Genomic DNA, 22,059 nt, shown 5'->3' with positions numbered 1-22,059 from the left:
AGCTGCAGGCAGAAGGGGGACACATGTTGTGCTAAGAGGACCTGCTGCAGGCTGCTTTGCCCATTAAGGACTTTCCTTTGCTGAACAAGGACCCTGAGAGACTTCACTATTCCTGCCTTGTGTCAGCTTGTAAACAGAGGTATGTTGGAGTGTGAGTAGAGTGAGGGGCCATACAGCTCGGTCAAGCATTAAAGCAGCTTTGTGTGCTGGAAGACAAAGCAGGCCCTGCCTGGAAGATAAAGCAGGCCCCTGCCTGGAAGATTAATAAGGTGCACCTTGTTACTGACTTACTTTAAGAGAGGCCTCTCCTAGTCAATGCATGCAGGTTCTAACTAAAGACACTAGAGGGGTAACTACCACTATTTGTTGTGCGCACTGTCATATTGAAGTTATATGTTTTGCTTAGCTACTGTATGCTTATTTCTTACCTTCTCTCCTGCTCTCATCCCCCTCCCCTCCTTTCTTTATTAAATTGTTATACAGTCCTATGAAAAAGTTTGGGCACCCCTATTAATCTTAATCATTTTTAGTTCTAAATATTTTGGTATTTGCAACAGCCATTTCAGTTTGATATATCTAATAACTGATGGACACAGTAATATTTCAGGATTGAAATGAGGTTTATTGTACTAACAGAAAATGCGCAATATGCATTAAACCAAAATTTGACCGGTGCAAAAGTATGGGCACCTCAACAGAAAAGTGACATTAATATTTAGTAGATCCTCCTTTTGCAAAGATAACAGCCTCTAGTCGCTTCCTGTAGCTTTTAATCAGTTCCTGGATCCTGGATAAAGGTATTTTGGACAAACAATTCAAGTTCAGTTAAGTTAGATGGTCGCCGAGCATGGACAGCCCGCTTCAAATCATCCCACAGATGTTCAATGATATTCAGGTCTGGGGACTGGGATGGCCATTCCAGAACATTGTAATTGTTCCTCTGCATGAATGCCTGAGGATTTGGAGCGGTGTTTTGGATCATTGTCTTGCTGAAATATCCATCCCCGGCGTAACTTCAACTTCGTCACTGATTCTTGAACATTATTCTCAAGAATCTGCTGATACTGAGTGGAATCCATGCGACCCTCAACTTTAACAAGATTCCCGATGCCGGCATTGGCCACACAGCCCCAAAGCATGATGGAACCTCCACCAAATTTTACAGTGGGTAGCATGTGTTTTTCTTGGAATGCTGTTTCTTTTTGGACGCCATGCATAACGCCTTTTTTTTATAACCAAACAACTCAATTTTTGTTTCCAAAATGAAGCTGCCTTGTCCAAATGTGCTTTTTCATACCTCAGGCAACTCTATTTGTGGCGTACGTGCAGAAACGGCTTCTTTCTCATCACTCTCCCATACAGCTTCTATTTGTGCAAAGTGCGCTGTATAGTTGACCGATGCACAGTGACACCATCTGCAGCAAGATGATGCTGCAGCACTTTGGAGGTGGTCTGTGGATTGTCCTTGACTGTTCTCACCATTCTTCTTCTCTGCCTTTCTGATATTTTTCTTGGCCTGCCACTTCTGGGCTTAACAAGAACTGTCCCTGTGCTCTTCCATTTCCTTACTATGTTCCTCACAGTGGAAACTGACAGGTTAAATCTCTGAGACAACGTTTTGTATCCTTCCCCTGAACAACTATGTTGAACAATCTTTGTTTTCAGATCATTTGAGAGCGGGCTGTCCATGTTCGGCGACCATCAAACTTAACTGAACTTGAATTGTTTTGTAGAAAGAAATGGTCCAAAATCCCTTCATCCAGGATCCAGGAACTGATTAAAAGCTACAGGAAGCAACTAGAGGCTGTTATCTTTGCAAAAGGAGGATGCACTAAATATTAATGTCACTTTTCTGTTGAGGTGCCCATATTTTTGCACCGGTCAAATTTTGGTTTAATGCATATTGCGCATTTTCTGTTAGTACAATAAACCTCATTTCAATCCTGAAATATTACTGTGTCCATCAGTTATTAGATATATCAAACTGAAATGGCTGTTGCAAACACCAAAATATTTAGAACTAAAAATGATTAAGATTAATAGGGGTGCCCAAACTTTTTCATAGGACTGTATATTGTTATTCCGTGGCACTGTGCAGTTACTGCGTATATCATCACCTTCTCCCCATTACATTTCTGGCGTAGTCGGCAGGATACGCAGTCTGTATTGAGGCATGGAAGGACAGGGGAATGCTGTAGATGGGAATGCACTAGTGCAACCAGAAGGGGATGCACCAAGGCAACCAGTTGGGGGAATACCAGTGAGACCTTTATCCCTGGGTGCAATGTTGACCCATATACCAAAATTTAAAGGAGATAATATACCGCTGCATGACTGGGCACAGCGTATGAAAGGCATGTTAAGGGTGGCAGGAGTAACTACAGAAAATCAAGGTGAAATATTGCTGATGGCCCTAGAGGGGCATGCTCAAGATACTGTATTGCTGCGTCCTGAGAGTGAAAGGAGGACACTGGAGCAGGTGGTGAAGATTCTTGAGAGAGTGTATGGTGGGAGACCTGAAACAGGTGATTTGCAGGCACAATTGTTTCATAGATTACAATGTGAGGAGGAAGGGTTGCCACAGTATGCCAATGCACTTCAGAGAATTATGAGGCGAATTCTTGCCGCAGAGCTAGCACAAACTCCTGGATATGCCGATCGCACCCTGCGAGATCAATTTCTTAGAGGACTATACAATTCACTGATTAAAAGCGCCCTCCGGGAACGAATCAGAGTAGAGAAAAAAATGACTTTCCAAGAGATATTAGAAGAGGCAGTCTCACGCACGCAGGCTGAAGACCATGACCCACCGAATAGATGGAGTGAGGTCCGGACGCATAGGGTAGTCCCAAGTGAGGGGCCCAGAGAGCCAAGTCGGCTGGAAAAACAAGTAGATCTTCTGCAAGAGACTGTATTAGCCCTTCAAGAGCAGCTGAAGCTTATGCAATTACAAGTCAGAACACCAATGACTGAAGTGGTAGCAACAAGACCAGCGGCCGCGCAGCCAAACACTCGCATAGCATCAGAGCAAGAAAAGAGAGACCGGTTTGATCAAAGGCGACAGAGACCCGCTAGAGAATATCAGTGTTGGGACTGTAGAAGGTGGGGCCACATGGCAAGTTGCTGCCCTGAGAAGAGGGGACTCCGACGTTAAACTAGAACCTCCCTCCATAGTTGGGCGTATGGCGGGAGGACAAACGGACAGTATGGGAGATAAATGCCCTGAAGATATAGTTGCAAACACTCCCAACGATTATGGCTAAATTTGAAAGGAAGAAAGTGAGATGCCTGCTAGATACGGGGTCTCAGGTGACCACGATGCCAGAACAATTCTTCTATCAACACTTTGGACGGACCATGTCCATTGACAAGAGAGCCCATATCAAGCTGATGGCCGCTAACAATCTACCTATTCCAGTAGTGGGAGTCGTGTGGATGGCAGTGCGTGCTTGTGGCCAAGACTTAGGCCAGAAGGGGATTATATTAACGGAAGGACAGTACAACAGGGTGGTGCCAGCCATCATGGGCATGAATATTTTGAAGGAGCTGGATCAGCTGCTTTTCAACAAAGAAGGACCTGATTACTGGAAGCAGACCGCTAATGACAGACCAACGCAGAAAGTTTTCCAGCACCTTATCTGCACCAGCGGTTTGAGGAGGAATGGCGGGAATCTATATCCAGTAGGAAAGATCCGCGTACCAAGGTGGACCAAGATAACTTTACCACCAAATCGAGAGACTGTCCTCACGTTACATGTTGGGTCGTACCGGAAGCTATATGGTATAGAAGTTTTGGTGGAGCCCATATTCCTCGAAGAGGATAGAGTTGATCCATTGGTGGCACGAACTTTAGCCACGGTGAGAGATGGAAGAGTCCCTTTGCGGTGTGTGAATACAAGTGATCAAGCCCTCACGCTCACACCGGGTGTCGTCTTGGGACATGTTTATTTGGCGCCTGAAGAAGTAGCAAGTACTGAGACAATTGAGCTGAAACCAATAGAGGGAGAAGCCTGGGCCTTGTCCGTATCCCTTGAAGAAAGAGAGGATCCCACTGAACAGTGGAACAGCCGCATTATCCTAGAACAGATGGGAGCAGACCTCACACCCTTTACTCCTGTAGAGGCCAAAACTATAGAAAATTTTATCTGGGAAAATCAGGCCATGTTCTCTCGACACGAGGAGGACTTCGGTTGTACCGACAAAATTCAACATGAGATACCCACTGGGGAGGCTCCCCCCAGCAGAGAGAGATATCGACAGATACCCCCAAAGTACTATCAAGAAGTAAAGGTATTGCTTGCGCAGATGCTGAAGAGCGGGGTGATATGAGAGAGTCAGAGCCCTTAGGCTGCCCCGATTGTGCTGGTTAAGAAAAAGGATGGGTCCACTTGGTTTTGTGTCGATTACCGCAAACTGAACAGTTGTACAATCCGAGATTCTTACCCGCTGCCCCGTATAGAGGAGTCATTGACCGCCTTGGGAAAAGCCCGTTACTTCTCCTCTCTGGACTTGGCCAGTGGGTATTGGCAGGTCCCTGTGGCAGAGAAAGACAAAGCCAAGACTGCATTCATTGTGCCCATGGGGCTCTTTGAATTCAACCGAATGCCGTTTGGACTGAGTAATGCCTCGGGGACCTTTCAGCGCCTTATGGAAAGCTGTCTAGGAGACATGAACTTTGAAGCTACCCTGATATACCTGGATGATATCGTGGTATATTCTGCAAGCTTTACACAACATCTAGACCAGTTAGGCCAAGTGTTCTGACGCCTGCGGGGACATGGGCTTAAACTCAAGCCTAAGAAGTGTTGAATCTTTCAGAGAGAAATCGAATATCTGGGGCACAAAGTGTCCGAAGCTGGAATACAACCTTCAGATGACAAAGTGAGAGCAGTGCAACAGTGGCCCACACCGACCACATTGAGGGAAGTTCGTGCATTCCTTGGGCTAGCGGCTCATTACTGCCGCTTTATCAAGCACTTTGCGAAGTTGGCAGAACCCTTGCACGAATTACTCAGAGGGACTGCGAGAGGGCCGAAAACACAAAGGATCAACTGGGGACCTCGACAAGCGGAAGCTATGGACAAAATAAAAGAAGCCTTGATCAGCGCCCCTATCCTCGCATATGCAGACTACAATCTTCCCTTCCGGTTATATACCGACGCAAGCCTTTACGGACTAGGCGCAGTACTGTCACAAGTACAAGAGGGCATTGAACGTGTAATTGCTTACGGCAGCCGTACGTTACGAGAAACAGAACGTAATCCTGTGAATTAGCTCTTTTCGCTTGGAACTGCTGGCGTTAGTGTGGGCAATCACTGAAAGGTTTGCCGAGTACCTCGCTGGAGCCCGGATTGAAGTATACACGGACAACAACCCCCTGGCACACATCACCACTGCCAAGTTGGGAGCCATGGAGCAAAGGTGGATAGCACGTTTATCCAAGTACGACTACCATGTACAGTACCGCTCAAAACATGAGAACCAAAATGCTGATGCGCTCTCTCGAGTCACCTCAGAAGTTCCTGTGGGAGAAATAGATGAACAATTGGAAGAAGATGAAATTCCAGATTTCCGCAAGTTCACCTCAAAGGTTGTAGAGGCTCGGATTTTGGAAATAACAACAGGAACATCTTCACGGCTACTGGGCCAATCCAGAGAAGAATGGATAAAAGTGCAGTCTTCTGACCCAGAGTTAGTCAGGGTGAGGGAATGGGTGACTCAACAGAGGAAACCAAGCAAGAAGGTACGGGAAGAATTATCACACGAGACCCTCCAGATTTTGAGCCAGTGGGAGAAGTTGTCTATGCAAGAGGGGCTGCTGTATCACAGAGTGTACTTGGCGGCTGAGCTAGAGGAGCGATGGCAGGTGGTGATACCGCAGAAAATGGCATTACCCCTGGCTCAGGAAGCTCATGAGAAGGGGGCCCACTTTGGACCGGATAAGACGTACCAATGGCTGCAAAGGATAGTATACTGTCCCCAACTTCTCCGGACAGTAGAAAAAGCCTGCAAGTTGTGCCGTGCCTGTGAGCTAAGCAAGTCCCTGACACAGAGAGCGCCAACGCAAACCATTGTTACCAAGGAGCCATTGGAAGTGCTTATGATTGACTATCTGAAGATTGGACATTCACATCGGGGCTATCAGTACTGTCTTGTGATGACGGATCATTTCACCAAGTTTGCAATGGTGACGCCCACCAAAGATCAAACGGCTGCATCAGCTGCGCAAGCCATCAGTGAAAACCTTATCCAAGTGTATGGCTGTCCCAAACGAATACACTCTGATCAAGGGGCCTGCTTTCAGGGCAGTGTAATGAGGGAGCTGCAGAGAATCTATGGCATGCAAAGGTCAAAAACCACTCCGTACCATCCACAAGGAAACGGAGCCTGTGAGAGGTTCAATCGGACTCTATTACAGATGCTACGCACATTAGAAGATGATCGCAAGAGCCACTGGCCCAATTATGTAGCAGAATTGGTGTGGACTTACAATAATCGCGTTCACTCTACCACCGGCTATGCCCCATATGTTTTGTTGTTTGGAAGAACTGGGAGGGACATCGAGGAATTGAACCTGACTCCCCCTGGGGATAGTGAAAGTCAGAGTGTGGGCTCCTGGATAGACTGCCATCGCAGACGACTGGAGACTGTACATCGCATTGTCACCAAGCAACTACAGGAAAAGAAACACCCGCCACAAAAACCTGCACAAGAGGTTCCGTTCCAACCGGGTGACAAGGTTCTAGTCGCTGAGAAGCGTCCACAACATAAATTGTGAGTGAGCGCTGGGAAATAGAACCCTACATTGTAGTCAGAAGAACCTTCCCCCATGGACCAGTTTATGAAGTGAAAAATGAGCGAGGGGACCGTACTCGCATTCTCCACCGAAATATGCTAAGGCCCTGTTATTCTGAGGCAAGACCGACTGAAAGCGAAGCTGAGAGCACGCCTGCATCTGTATGTGTCCCCACTGAGGGGGGCTTTGAAGATGAAGATGAAGAATGGTGGCAGCCTCCAACCAACCCAGTCGACTGGGAAGCATCGCCTGACAGAGAACCAGAAGATGTAAACCTTGAAGACAGCCTCCTTCCTCCATCTAATCCAGATGCAGGTGCCACCCCTGCAGAAGATGATCTGACCTTTGCCAGAGCCAGCAATGAGAATGCTGTGACCCCTGATATGGCTCAGACCACGAGAGAAGTGGCCATGGCTTCACGTAGAACTGAGAGGGCCAATGCTGGTATTCCCCCTGAAAGGTATTTGGCAGATGAGTTTGTGTATACTGTTAAAAATTAACTTTTAATTTTTGTGTTAAAAGCCACATATAGAATGCATGTAGCATGAGGCATGTAGCCTCGAAACGTGTTAGCAGCAGTTAATCACAACTGTTGACCACAACCACAACGGTTTTTAACATAAAGATTAAAAATTTAATTTTTATGAATATTTTTCATTTGGAGCTGGAATTGTGTGTTGAATTTCATCATTATGATTCTTCAAGACTTTGCTTTTTGGTACGAGGCTTCTGCACCATTACAGCGTGGTTGTTACAAATTCTGGAATATATGGGTGAGCTGTATACAGTTTTAAGTTCTGTTGATGACTGGCATAGAAAGATAGCAAAACTATTTATGGTAGGTAAAAAAAATTACAGAAATATTAAGTTATATTATTATTTTTTTTATTATAACCCCTTAACATGTGGTACAAAAACCATATCACTATTGGTATCCATACACGGTCCTTCCGCTAAGGGACTGGGACTGGGTTGGCCTAAAGTTGTTCACCATTGGGGTTTGCTCCACAGAGTCCTTTGACGTAAAGTACAGTGAAGAAACAATTGCTTGATACTATAAGAATAAAGTAGAAAACATTAGACAGTTATGTTAACATATATAGACTTATATTAAATAAAACAGCTCCAATATTATATGCGGTTCATAGCATAAAACAATGCAAACACAATCTGATTTTCTAACATTTTGCCTTACATAAATGGTTCCAGAAATGGTCAAACTAGGGTTGAAGTGACCCAGCCCTGTAGCAAAATCAGAATCTTTTTACTCGCTGCATGTTATTCCTTAAAATTTATATGCCTTTCTTCCATCTTTTTTGCATTTTCTATAACTTTTGTAAATTATCACATAGAATGGAAAACTTGAGGAGACTGCCAATGGAAAAGTATAGGATAGGCTATAAATATTTGATTGGTGGGGGGTCGAATAATAGCCCTCGCAAAGATCAGCTGTAGAGGCCACTTCCAACGCCCATATGCTACACAACATGGGACCAGAAGCAGTTGGTTTGTATTGTAGCCATGAGCCAATGCTGCCGTTCAGTTCCCACCAACTTCAAAAGACAGGCCATAAATACGTAAATCTTGGAAACCCATTTTATACATATAGAAATAATAGAGGGCGCTTTCCTGATGAGTCCCCTACTCCTGATGAGTCCTTTAAGCCTTATTTATGACTAGTAGAATATCCGCGCCTTCGCTCGCGGAAAATATGTTACAGGGATTCTATCATTCAAACGCATCTTTTTCTGACTAACACGTCGGAATAGCCTTAAGAAAGGCTATTCTTCTACTACCTTTCGTTGTCTTCTCCGCGCCACCGTTTGCCTGAAATCCTGTTTTTTGTTGGTATGCAAATGAGTTCTCTCGCAGCACTGGGGGTGTCCCCAATGCTGCGAGAGAACTCTCTCTAGCGCCGCCTCCATCTTCGTTGGCCTCTTCTTCTGGTGCGCAGTGGGTCAAAATTCAAAACATGTGCAAGTCGGCTCTGCCAGTGGGCCTCAGGCAGAGCCAACTTCAGATTTTTTTGTGACTGCTTATGTGAGCAGGCGCAGTACGCCCCTGTAGTTCTATGGAGTACAGAGCGTACAGCGCCTGCTTCTGCAAGCGGCCACAAAAAAATGGCCACCCGCGTATGAAGTCGGCTCTGCTCGAGGCCCACTGGCAGAGCCGACTTGCGCATGCATTGAATTTTGACCCACCGCGCGCCGTAAGAAGAGGATAAAGAGGCCGTTACTGATGAAGATGGAGGCGGCACTGGAGAGAGTTCTCTTGCAGCTTTGGGGACGCCCTCATTGCTGTTTGAGTAGTGGGTTGGTGTATGTGTGCTGTCTGTGTGATGTTTATATCATGGTTGTGTGTGGTGGTGCGGCCCCTTTAGCAGTGACTCTGTGGCGCTGTTGCTATAATCTGTCCCTGTCAGTCACAACTGTTGTTTTCCCCTCCAGTGCTTTCATTTCACATTTCCTTAGTATATGCATAGGGCCTAAATTTAGGGGCCCCAATCTCATGACGGGGGGACGATAGCGAGATATAACGTGTGCAGTATTCTGCTCCTGTGGGTGGAGAGGAGGCGTGCCAAATTTCACCCAAATCGGGCAAGAACTGTGGATTTGTATAGAGCAGACTACTACAGAATTTGAGTTTTATATACAGTGCCTACAAGTAGTATTCAACCCCCTGCAGATTTAGCAGGTTTACACATTCGGAATTAACTTGGCATTGTGACATTTGGACTGTAGATCAGCCTGGAAGTGTGAAATGCACTGCAGCAAAAAAGAATGTTATTTCTTTAATTTTTTTTTTAAATTGTGAAAAGTTTATTCAGAGGGTCATTTATTATTCAACCCCTCAAACCACCAGAATTCTGTTTGGTTTCCCTAAAGTATTAAGAAGTAGTTCAGGCACAAAGAACAATGAGCTTCACATGTTTGGATTAATTATCTCTTTTTCCAGCCTTTTCTGACTATTTAAGACCCTCCCCAAACTTGTGAACAGCACTCATACATGGTCAACATGGGAAAGACAAAAGAGCATTCCAAGGCCATCAGAGACAAGATCGTGGAGGGTCACAAGGCTGGCAAGGGGTACAAAACCCTCTCCAAGGAGTTGGGCCTACCTGTCTCCACTGTTGGGAGCATCATCCGGAAGTGGAAGGCTTATGGAACTACTGTTAGCCTTCCACGGCCTGGACAGCCTTTGAAAGTTTCCTCCCGTGCCAAGGCCAGGCTTGTCCGAAGAGTCAAGGCTAACCCAAGGATAACAAGGAAGGAGCTCCGGGAAGATGTCATGGCAGTGGGGACATTGGTTTCAGTCAATACCATAAGTAACGTACTCCACCGCAATGGTCTCCGTTCCAGACGAGCCTGTAAGGTACCTTTACTTTCAAAGTGTCATGTCAAGGCTCATCTACAGTTTGCTCATGATCACTTGGAGGACTCTGAGACAGACTGGTTCAAGGTTCTCTGCTCTGATGAGACCAAGATCGAGATCTTTGGTGCCAACCACACACGTGACGTTTGGAGACTGGAAGGCACTGCATACGACCCCAAGAATACCATCCCTACAGTCATGCATGGTGGTGGCAGCATCATGCTGTGGGGCTGCTTCTCAGCCAAGGGGCCTGGCCATCTGGTCCGCATCTATGGGAAGATGGATAGCACGGCCTACCTGGAGATTTTGGCCAAGAACCTCCGCTCCTCCATCAAGGATCTTAAGATGGGTCGTCATTTCATCTTCCAACAAGACAACGACCCAAAGCACACAGCCAAGAAAACCAAGGCCTGGTTCAAGAGGGAAAAAATCAAGGTGTTGCAGTGGCCTAGTCAGTCTCCTGACCTTAACCCAATTGAAAACTTGTGGAAGGAGCTCAAGATTAAAGTCCACATGAGACACCCAAAGAACCTAGATAACTTGGAGAAGATCTGCATGGAGGAGTGGGCCAAGATAACTCCAGAGACCTGTGCCGGCCTGATCAGGTCTTATAAAAGACGATTATTAGCTGTAATTGCAAACAAGGGTTATTCCCCAAAATATTAAACCTAGGGGTTGAATAATAATTGACCCACACTTTTATGTTTAAAATTTATTAAAATTTAACTGAGCAACATAACTTTTTGGTTTGTAAGATGTATGCATCTGTTAATAAATCCTGCTCTTGTTTGAAATTTGAAGGCTCTAACTTATTTGCATCTTATCAAACCTGCTAAATCTGCAGGGGGTTGAATACTACTTGTAGGCACTGTATATATACTGTATAGATAGATATATGGCCAGAAGCAGCCTGGCTCCTATTCAAATGAATGTGAGCGGGGCTGCAGTTTCACGCACCAACGCTACAGTATATGGACAAACCACAAGGACCTTGCATTTCTCTTAATCACATATAGTCTTATTTTTCTGGATTGCAAACATTTTTTTTTATACGAACAAGAGTCATCTAAAGAGCCAAATAATTGAACAGTTTATGTAACTTTACCTGAGACCTGCTTAGCTGCAGAGGTGTGCCGATCACGTGCCAGGTGACATTCTCTGAACATGGAGGTGTGGTGAGGGACCCCTGATACTTATAATAATTCTCCACATGACGACTAAGTAGTTTACCTAAGTTGATGGAAAATGTTTCCGTGTCTCCTAAAAAAAAAAAAGAGAACAAAAACTTAAGGCAATGAGAGACTGATATTTAATTCAGATCATTCAATACAATAATACAATTGAGATAGCAATATCAACATTTTGGAGGGGAAAGGTTTGAGGCAAGTTAATTCATTTCAATGGGAGTTCTCAGGCAGAATCTGTCTGAAGAACAAGCAGGGTGTTCATTGTTTCTGCTAGATGAAAAGATCGGCTTCGGCCTCCAATTGAAATGAGTGGGAGGCAGATTTCGAGTCAAATTTGATGCTGATTCCACCTCAGATTCCTGCATTTGAACATCCCCTAAAAGTGTCCTCTCCTACACTCTTATCTACTGTTATATGGTAAAGGAGATTACCGCTGTAGTCTGAGGATAGACAACCTAACCATTGCTCTATATTGTACTATAGCAAGTCATAAAAGCTGTGCCACTACTATTGGTGATTGGTTCCCCCCCTATTATTTGTTTTGTAATAACAAATAATTGCAATTGCAAATAAATTTGCAATTGCAAAATAAAAAGGAAAACACAAAGACTACGTTTTTGTATTGTATTTTTCCACTGCATTTATGCTTTTTTTTTTTCCTGTGGTTTTCCATTGCATTTTCACAATGTGTAGACTTAGCCTTTGGTTGATTTGCCATTAAGAGAAGTCATAAGATGGTGAAAATGAACTCTTTCTTACCTTGGTGGCGAACAAGAGGAAGGACACTGATTAAGTGGTCAAGAGCTTCATTTCTTTCACCAATCTGAAATTAATGAATCTTTATATATATATATATATATATATATATATATATATATATATATATATAATAAATAGTTATGTACAGGCTTCTCACACAGACATCAAAAAGGTATTACACATAGACATTTATTACACACAGATATGTGTGTCACCACACAGTTCCACACATCAGATCTTTTCTCCGGGTTTTCATAGCAACCCAGCCATTTTTCTTCACTGCTGTATGTCAGCTTTAAAGTGTCAAGGTACTGTGGATGGCACTGTTACACAAGACCACATTCACACAGCTTTACTCCAGGTCTCCATAACAACCGATCGCAGATTTTTCACTGATATCCAAACTGAGATACACATGATCACATGACGCTTATGGACACACACAAATGACATACAAAATACACCAGTAGAAAACTTGGCAATTATTATGGGGCCACTACACAAAGAAAAAATTAAATAGACCCATGCAAAGCCAGGTCCTCCTGCTAGTATTATATACATACGGTCACTCATCATTAAAGGTGTAAGCTATTAGAACAGTTGGACATCTCAGAGAGCTTTATGACCTTCCCTGCCCTCCTGATTGCTATATGCACACCTAGGTGATCTGTCATGATGCTCACTTTTGGCTCAGCAGTCAGTAGATCCACTGAGGGCCAGGAACTATTGGAGCTGCTTTGTGTGTCCTAGAGGACGCAGATCATCTCTGCTGTGTAGCTCGGGATGCTGTATTGTATCAGCCCCAGTTACAGGGGGAAATCAGCAAAAAAAAAGTGATGTTAAAATGTCCCTCAAATGTCTATTGTGAACTTATGGGGGGGGTGTCACTACAGATATATATATATATATATATATATATATATATATATATATGAAATACAAAAAATGGAGTAAAATAAGATAATTGATACTGATGACCTAGCCACAGGATAGATCATAAGTACCAGATTGGTTGGGGGACGACAACCAGACCCCACGCCGATCAGCTGATGCTGCTAAAGGAAGTCAGTATCAGTATATTATCCCCATTTTTACACTCACCGGCCACTTTATTAGGTACACCTGTCCAACTGCTCATTAACACTTAATTTCTAATCAGCCAATCACATGGCGGCAACTCAGTGCATTTAGGCATGTAGACATGGTCAAGACAATCTCCTGCAGTTCAAACCGAGCATCAGTATGGGGAAGAAAGGTGATTTGAGTGCCTTTGAACGTGGCATGGTTGTTGGTGCCAGAAGGGCTGGTCTGAGTATTTCAGAAACTGCTGATCTACTGGGATTTTCACGCACAACTATCTCTAGGGTTTACAGAGAATGGTCCGAAAAAGAAAAAACATCCAGTGAGCGGCAGTTCTGTGGGCGGAAATGCGTTGTTGATGCCAAAGGTCAGAGGAAAATGGCCAGACTGGTTCGAGCTGATAGAAAGGCAATAGTGACTCAAATAGCCACCCGTTACAACCAAGGTAGCCAGAAGAGCATCTCTGAACGCACAGTACGTCGAACTTTGAGGCAGATGGGATACAGCAGCAGAAGACCACACCGGGTGCCACTCCTTTCAGCTAAGAACAGGAAACTGAGGCTACAATTTGCACAAGCTCATCGAAATTGGACAATTGAAGATTGGAAAAACGTTGCCTGGTCTGATGAGTCTCGATTTCTGCTGCGACATTCGGATGGTAGGGTCAGAATTTGGCGTCAACAACATGAAAGCATGGATCCATCCTGCCTTGTATCAACGGTTCAGGCTGGTGGTGGTGGTGTCATGGTGTGGGGAATATTTTCTTGGCACTCTTTGGGCCCCTTGGTACCAATTGAGCATCGTTGCAACGCCAAAGCCTACCTGAGTATTGTTGCTGACCATGTCCATCCCTTTATGACCACAATGTACCCAACATCTGATGGCTACTTTCAGCAGGATAATGCGCCATGTCATAAAGCTGGAATCATCTCAGACTGGTTTCTTGAACATGACAATGAGTTCACTGTACTCCAATGGCCTCCACAGTCACCAGATCTCAATCCAATAGAGCATCTTTGGGATGTGGTGGAATGGGAGATTCGCATCATGGATGTGCAGCCGACAAATCTGTGGCAACTGTGTGATGCTATCATGTCAATATGGACCAAAATCTCTGAGGAATGCTTCCAGCACCTTGTTGAATCTATGCCACGAAGAATTGAGGCAGTTCTGAAGGCAAAAGGGGGTCCAAACCGTTACTAGCATGGTGTACCTAATAAAGTGGCTGGTGAGTGTATATCATCAGTGCCTGATTGGTGGAGGTCCAACTGCTGTGACACATTTCAGTTACAAGGAAAACATCAAGATGGAGAGAATGATAAATTCCCGCTAATGTGAGTGTAGAAGTGTCACAAAATTTTCATACAAGACCTTTTTTGTGCAAAAATATTCAACACAAAAACTGGTGTACAACTGATGCCACCTGTAGATGGCAGTCTTAATGAATCAGTCCTTTTGTGCCCTGCTACCCCCATTCTTATTTTGATGTTATGTGACTTATGTGGTCATTTTACAGCTTGTTTTTCTATTGGTTTGTAAATACTTATATTTAGTGATCCTTACTTTAAAAAGAACTCCAACCACAGCCAGGCCATCTGATTTGGTTTTTGCTTCTTCTAGACTTGCATATTTTGTATTATAGAACACAAAATGAACCTAGAAATAGAAAAATCACATTTAGACTAGACTTACAAAGCATTTGGAGTATTTTACAAACATTAAAAAAAAATCAAGAATAGTGTTTGTGTAAATGAGGCCTATACTGCAACCATGGGACCCAACAACTGAAAGGCCCATTTCCATTCAGGTGTTACATATAATTGACTATGGATGATGAAAGAGGAAATCTTAATTTTAATGTAATCCCTTTGAAATGTTTACTACAGTCCCTATGGTTAACCCTACAGTGTGCATTAACCGTTTTTGTGACATTATGGTTTGCATTATTCTTGTGCTCTAAGATTGTGTACATTAAATCTATACGTGACTTCATTATACTAATAGCTAGACAGCACAAACTTCGGCAGTCTGATACACCAGATTCAGTATAGTGGCTGATGCTGGATAATAACCCTAACATATCTTTTGATTATTTAATCTATATTGTGGGGAAGATAGCTCGATAGCAGCACAGGTGCGGAGCCAAACAGTCAGACAGATGTAACATCTCTGCCTGTTCAGATCACTGTGCCACCCTCTGCTCATATGCGGCGGTGCAGGAGGTGTGTGCAGTTTAGTTCCTTGCTTAGAGTTTTTGGTTGCACTGTATGAACATGGCTTTAGTTCTTTAATTGAATTTGCATCACACCCGTCTTCTGCCTTGTCTGCCTCTGTCCATGAAGTAGTTACATTTGGTCTTACCCTGTGATTGACAGCCTGTCTTCCTGTCAGGTCAGGGCAGGTTCATCCTCCCCTGTTTAGTCTTGACTTACATTCACACTGGTGCCTGTTATTGCCTCGTGCTTGCTGGCTTTCTCTTGCTGTTAATTTACTTGTATTCTTAATCCTGACCTTGGCTTTTCCTATTGACTATTCTTTTGGACTTTGATTTGGCACTGCATTGCGCGACTGTTACCGAACCCTGGCTAGCTGACCTCCTATTGTTGTTGTTGTTTGTCTTGTCTGCGTTTTGTGTGTCACATATATAGGAAGGGATTGTCTCCAAGTTGCCGCCTATTACATAGGATAGGGCCTGGCAAGAGTAAGGGACAGTGGGGGGCTTCAGCTTAGGACTCACTGTCTCTTGTGCCCCTTCCTCCAGGGTTCTCCAGCAGCTACTGGGGAATTGTCATCTAAGCAATTCCCTAACAACAGGGACACAAAATATGCAGCAAACTGGTTTATTTAGAAAAAAAAAACAACAGGAAAATAAATAAACCTCGATTTCGAGCAGAAAATTAGCTAAATAAAATACAACCTTAATTTCAGGCCAAAGCAAAGCAAAATTCTGCTCATGTGAGTGACTAATTAAACAGAAATTATAACCTAACTATATGTGTGGCTTACTTTCATCCACATGACCAACACAAGTGCAATATTTGTCTCACTGGACTCAAAGGTTACAGGACAGACCTTCTCTCACTCCCTGGATCTGGAACTGCAGCCTTTTTCTGGGCCAGTAATGAGCCAAGGACTCACACCTGAGGCTCAGGCCTACTCAAGACCCCCACTGGACCACACATAAGTTAAAAACCTGGGAGAAATATAGCGAGATTCCAGCACCCTGCCTGTCACCTTATCACAATATTTATACCATCTTTTAGTTACTTTGAGCAAGACTCTCTTTTGGAGAATTTGTCACATAGTGTTGCATTTAAAACATGTCCCCTTTTTCTGAGAATTGACATATCCAAAAATCTTAGCCCCACATAGATGTGCCGATAAGTGCCAAAGATGTGGTACATTGCACCAAAGATGCGAAACATTGTGCCAAAGATGCACCACATTGTTCCATCGATGCTCCACACTGCAGCAAAGAAGTATCATGTTTACTCCACCAATCTAATCCTAATCACAATAATAAATCTGGGCCTGTATGTTATTTCTAGTATGTGATTTCCCAGCGTATATGATGATCTTTCTTATATGTATAATTGGGCAATAATTTATCACTGTGTGTATTACTCCTGTAGTGTGACATCACTGTGTGTATTATCCTGTACTGTGACATCACTGTGTGTATTACTCCTGTAGTGTGACATCACTGTGTGTATTATACCTGTAGTGTGGCATCACATTGTTTATTATCCTTGTACTGTGACATCACTGTGTGTATTATCCCTGTATTATGACATCACTGTGTTTATTATCCCTGTACTGTGACATCATTGTGTTTATTATTCCTGTACTGTGACATCACTGTGTTTATTATTCCTGTACTGTGACATCACTGTGTTTATAGTCCAGGGCCATGTGATGAATACAGCTCTTTACCAGGCAGATGTCTGATCACTGTGCTATGACTGGAATGTGCTGTACATCTGTGTGTCCATCACATGCCCATGGGCGAATATCACATGCCTATGGTCAGAGTTTTATTCACTGGAAGAAAGCAGAATGAAGCATGACAAGAAGCAGAGATCTAGAAAACCATGAGGAATTAATACAGAAAGTATATTGGAAAATATACTTTTATTTACTGGAACTGGACAACCCCTTTAATATTTGTTGCACAATTGCCAGATTTTCAGATATTGAGGATTGTGGGATAATGCAGTATAGGAATCCAATTGTAAATTGATTGTGTTTGAAAATAAGAGGCCATGTAATATTTTCTGTGGGGTTACTCACCTCCATTGGATAGGCAATGCCGTCAATGCGATGTTCTGACCCTTCAATATCAGACAATGGATTTCCAAAATGGAAATGAAACGCAGCCAGCTCATAGGGGTTTTGAAGTCCAGCACCCCTGAGATAATGCACTGAATTTAAGGTCACTTCAACTATAGGAATACAAAGAACACTGGGAACAATTAGCAAGTGTGAGTGTAGAAAGATCTATAAAATTACAGGTATTTTATTAAAGGATTTTCTGGTTTCACAATATTGCGTTCCACCTCCAGTGACATGACAACTATTGGTCATACTATCATGCTACAGATCAGTTCTGTTCAAATGAAAGGTGCTGAGATCCAATACCATGCATAACCATTACAATATTAAGAGCTGTGCTTGGTAAGTAATAAAGAAGCCACAGCAATCACTATCATTACCCAAGAAAGTTCCCTTTGTTTAGATGAAAAAAATGCAAAAATATGTAAAATTAGTGGATTGGCACTGACATGCCGACACCATACTCTGGTTCCCTATGGGTGCCTTTACTTGTCCAATCCCAGTTTCAGTTGCTCCTTGGCTGCTCCCATGCTCTTACGTCCTAAATCCTACTATTATTCCTACATTGACAGATTGTTCAAGGGTGTTCATAATTAGTCATGTCTCATCACGTCCTCCTCATCCTTCCAATCAAACCCTGCTATAAAGTCAAGTCTCCAAGACCTCTGCTTTCATCATTGGTTCCAAGACCAATGTTTCTGGGCTTTCCAGTGAAACGTTTCAGCAACTGTCCCATGCCCTTTAGGTTTTTGACACTTCGTACAATTGCAACACTTTCATTCACTACACTCCAGTATCTTTATTAATTATTATTATTATTATTGTTTATTTATATAGCACCATTAATTCCATGGAGCTTTACATTTGGGGGTTACATACAGTACACAAAATATACAGGCAGATATAAAACTAACAGTGATCGACTGGCACAGTGGGGTAGAGGGCCCTGCCCGCAAGGGCTTACAATCTATGACATCACTGACAATAACCATTACATGCATTCCTATATCTTTTCCATGTTGCTGTCAACCCCTTCACCACCAAGACCCTGTTTTTTCTCTAAATGGGTATCCAGTCTCCATATAACATTCATGGAGCACCAGATTAGCTGCCTAGTCAATGCTGCCTGGTTCCCCATTGTATCAGATATGGCTCCTGAAAGTGGAAGACACAAGCACATGGAGGGTATCACCTCCAACCTTCACATCCACTTAAATAAATTGCTTTTCTTTTGGCATTATTGGCTAACTTATCTAGACTGTGCTAGTATAAATCACACCTAGCCAGCAGGCAACCTTGGTTTATGTACTATCAGCCTGAAAATTGAGTTTTTGTGTAATATAGATGTAATCTGTGCATCTAGGTCTAATCCGCAGCAGAATGCCAAAACATTGCGATGTGCAGTCTGAAAATGAAGAGGAATCAAGGTGAATGTCCGTCTCAAATTCCCCTTCATTTTGGCTCCTAAAGGGTAAATATACTCATTTATGACACTGGAAGGCTGTATATCGTAAATCTTTTTCACTTGCCTCACTCCAGTGCACCAGAGGGTAGTGGTAATAAATTTATAATGTGCAGAATGCCAGCCATGAAAGGAAATCAGAGAGGAGATCAAAGAAGTTTAACAAGCCTTTTTGTGTTGGGAGCGAAATGTAGACCCCCCCCCCCCCCCCCCCGACCTCAGTTACAGCTGTAGTCACTGTCATCCCTGTAGTTACACAAGTTAGAGAGCAGCAAGGACTCAACATCACTCTTCACTGGTGAACTGGAATGAACACTACAGAGTAGCGATCAGAAGTAAATAATTGGGTGTAACGTCTCTACCTGTTCGGTTCAGTGCGCCACCCTCCACTCGCAGGCTGCGGCACAGGTGGTGTGTTCAGTCTTAGAGTTTTTTGTTGCTCTGTGTGAATACTGCTCTATTTCCTCCTCCTTTGTCCTTGCTAGCTTCCTACTTCTATTATTATTGTATTACAGACCTCTGACCTTTGGCTTCCAACGTGACTACTCTTTTGGATTACGATTTTGTACAGGTTTGTCTCTCTGGCTTTGACCCTTGGCTTGCTGACTTCTCTTCCGGTTTTTTTTTGCCAAGTTGTCCTCTGCTGCCTAGTGAGTCAAGTAGGCAGGGACAAGGAAGGGGGGTGACAGCTTAGGGCTCACTTTCTTGTCATGCCCCTCTCCCCCAGGGTTCACCAGCAGTTATTGGGGAATTGCTCCTCTAGCAATTCCTTTACATCAGGTAGTTAGAATGTTATATATGAAAGAAATGTGGAATGACAAGCTTACCTGTATGTCCATTGTTAGTCACAACACCTGTGGAGGGCCCTGCAGAGCTGGAAATATCAATGGGTCCCAAATTAAGATTGTATTTGACGGATGAAGTTATGATATTAATGGGTGACTGGGAATACCCCCCACAGAATGGGTAGTGTTCAGCCCATGTAGAGGGTCCTAATAAATGCAAGATATATATGTATATGAAGTCAATTACATTGTGCCATAAAGATCATTATAAGCAATACTAAATAATAATAAGAAACAATAATAATGATAATAAGACATACCATCATTTAAAGTTACAGCACTCAATAACAATAAGTTACAACATTAAATTTGCTATTTGTTTTTCATAACTGACATACTTTTTTTTGTCCAATTATTTAGGAAAGTGTTTACACAGAATCCTACGACAACATGGGAAATTTAAAAGATGGTGTATATGTTCAAAGTTATCTGGAATCCTTCAAATATATACCTCTGCGTGCACCCTAAATGATGTGAGCACAGCAAAACTGGGTTCACATCTGTTTTCCATCGCAGAGTCAACCGAAAATCAGCTAATAAAAATGTCCTGCCTGGAGGAATTTTATCTCCATTGCTTTCAGTTTTAAAACATTGGACAACCAACAGACCCCATCACAGTTAGTGGGGTCCATGGGGCTCTATGTGTAACTTCTGTTTTAGCGGTCCGCCTCTCCGACGTTCAGGACCCGAACGGTGGAGAGTCAGCACTAGTGTCAACCTAGGGTAAGGATGGGAGATTGCTTTGTATATCAACATATGGCTGTTATCTAGTAGAGGTTGTAATATAATCTACGTACCACATTCAGCGTGTTCATAGCACCAGTCTCCTGGAAACACAAATATAACAAAAACTTGTTTAATACAGGCTACAACATACTAATAACCCAAAGAGACTATCACCAGCTCTTCAAAACGTAAAGGAAATGTTTCACTGGAAAATTTGCAATTTTTAAATTATTTTTGTTTAATTAAACATATTTTTTAAATAATTTTTGATGATTTTTAAAAAAAAATTTTCCATGTGAATATCTATATTTCTAAAAACATCCTAAAATCCTGCTGTTTTCACTCTGGTCACTAAGGCTAATAATAGCTGATATATAGAAGATTCCTTTACAGCAGTTCCCTTATTATCAACACAGACAGGATTACAATGACAGGTATCACCTATACAGTATATACTGTAAATAACTTAGTGACCACCATTCATATTATCGATAGCATGTCTAGAAGTCAATGAACATCTCCAGGTTAATGTGTTTATGCTCCATGTGACTACTGTAAAAGCATTCCTCTAAATGCTCTTAGGCAAAATGGCCGCCCTCTTAAAAATGTACTGAAAATGTTATAATGGATAATACTAAGCGGGGGCCTAAAAACATCTACAAAATAACTGACAAATCCCAGCTTGATGAGGGATCTAGTGAGCTAAACTAGCGGCAGCATACAGTAGGTCGCCATGAGGTTGTTAGTTGTGGTCACTAGAAATCTGCCTTAGGTTCAGGTCTATATATTTTTATGTCTATAGTCAGTCTCTCCTCCCCTCTACTGGAAAAATTCAGGAAACTGCTGTCCAAGTGATCACAAAAATGTTTAAGTAATTTTCACACAGTCAGTATTTGGTCAGATTTTTGCATTAGAATTTGTAAGCCAAAACCAGGAGTTTGTCCAAAACACAGAAGAGTGCAAAATACTGACCATGTAAAAGTAGCCACAGTATATCTGATAGTGCCTATACCTGATGCATGGCATCCCAGGATAAGGTAGAACACCCCGACACACACAAGTCTGAACATCTCCAAACTCTGATTTTCTCTGTGTTTGAAAAGAAAGAAAGGGTTAGCTTCGAGATACTGATCATTATTAGAGATGAGCGAACACTAAAATGTTCGAGGTTCGAAATTCGATTCGAACAGCCGCTCAATGTTCGTGTGTTCGAACGGGTTTCGAACCCCATTATAGTCTATGGGGAACAGATACTCGTTAAGGGGGAAACCCAAATCCGTGTCTGGAGGGTCACCAAGTCCACTAAGACAACCCAGGAAATGATGCCAACACCTCTGGAATGACACTGGGACAGCAGGGGAAGCATGTCTGGGGGCATCTAACACACCAAAGACCCTCTATTACCCCAACATCACAGCCTAACAACTACACACTTTACACACTCAATACCACCTCTCTGACAGTAGGAAAACACCTTGAAACATGTGTATTTGGCACTTG

The 22,059-nt window shown here is 43.0% G+C and overlaps 1 protein-coding gene across 1 annotated transcript; it reads right to left on the bottom strand.

Moving 5' to 3' along the window:
• Positions 1-7,721: 7,721 nt before the first annotated feature.
• On the bottom strand, positions 7,722-21,629 carry LOC142185436 (carbonic anhydrase 7-like). The gene is made up of 8 exons (XM_075260866.1): positions 21,572-21,629; positions 20,631-20,660; positions 19,816-19,980; positions 17,485-17,636; positions 14,758-14,850; positions 12,115-12,178; positions 11,274-11,428; positions 7,722-7,850 (listed from the first exon to the last, which is right to left on the bottom strand). The coding sequence occupies exons 1-8, from the start codon at positions 21,627-21,629 to the stop codon at positions 7,722-7,724; spliced, it is 846 nt and encodes a 281-aa protein (XP_075116967.1).
• Positions 21,630-22,059: the final 430 nt, after the last annotated feature.

Source organism: Leptodactylus fuscus, chromosome 11 (assembly GCF_031893055.1).
Source record: "Leptodactylus fuscus isolate aLepFus1 chromosome 11, aLepFus1.hap2, whole genome shotgun sequence".
Classification (NCBI taxonomy): domain Eukaryota; kingdom Metazoa; phylum Chordata; class Amphibia; order Anura; family Leptodactylidae; genus Leptodactylus; species Leptodactylus fuscus.
The sequence above is the reverse complement of the archived record's forward strand: the minus strand, read 5'-3'. Positions and strand labels throughout refer to the sequence as shown.

Coding starts and splice junctions, on each gene's coding strand:
- LOC142185436 (XM_075260866.1), bottom strand. CDS start 21,629: ATGTTCAGACTTGTGTGTGTCGGGGTGTTCTACCTTATCCTGGGATGC. Junction 19,981..20,630: donor CTATGAACACGCTGAATGTG/GTACGTAGATTA, acceptor TGCATTTATTAG/GACCCTCTACATGGGCTGAA. Junction 14,851..17,484: donor GCATTGCCTATCCAATGGAG/GTGAGTAACCCC, acceptor TTCTATTTCTAG/GTTCATTTTGTGTTCTATAA.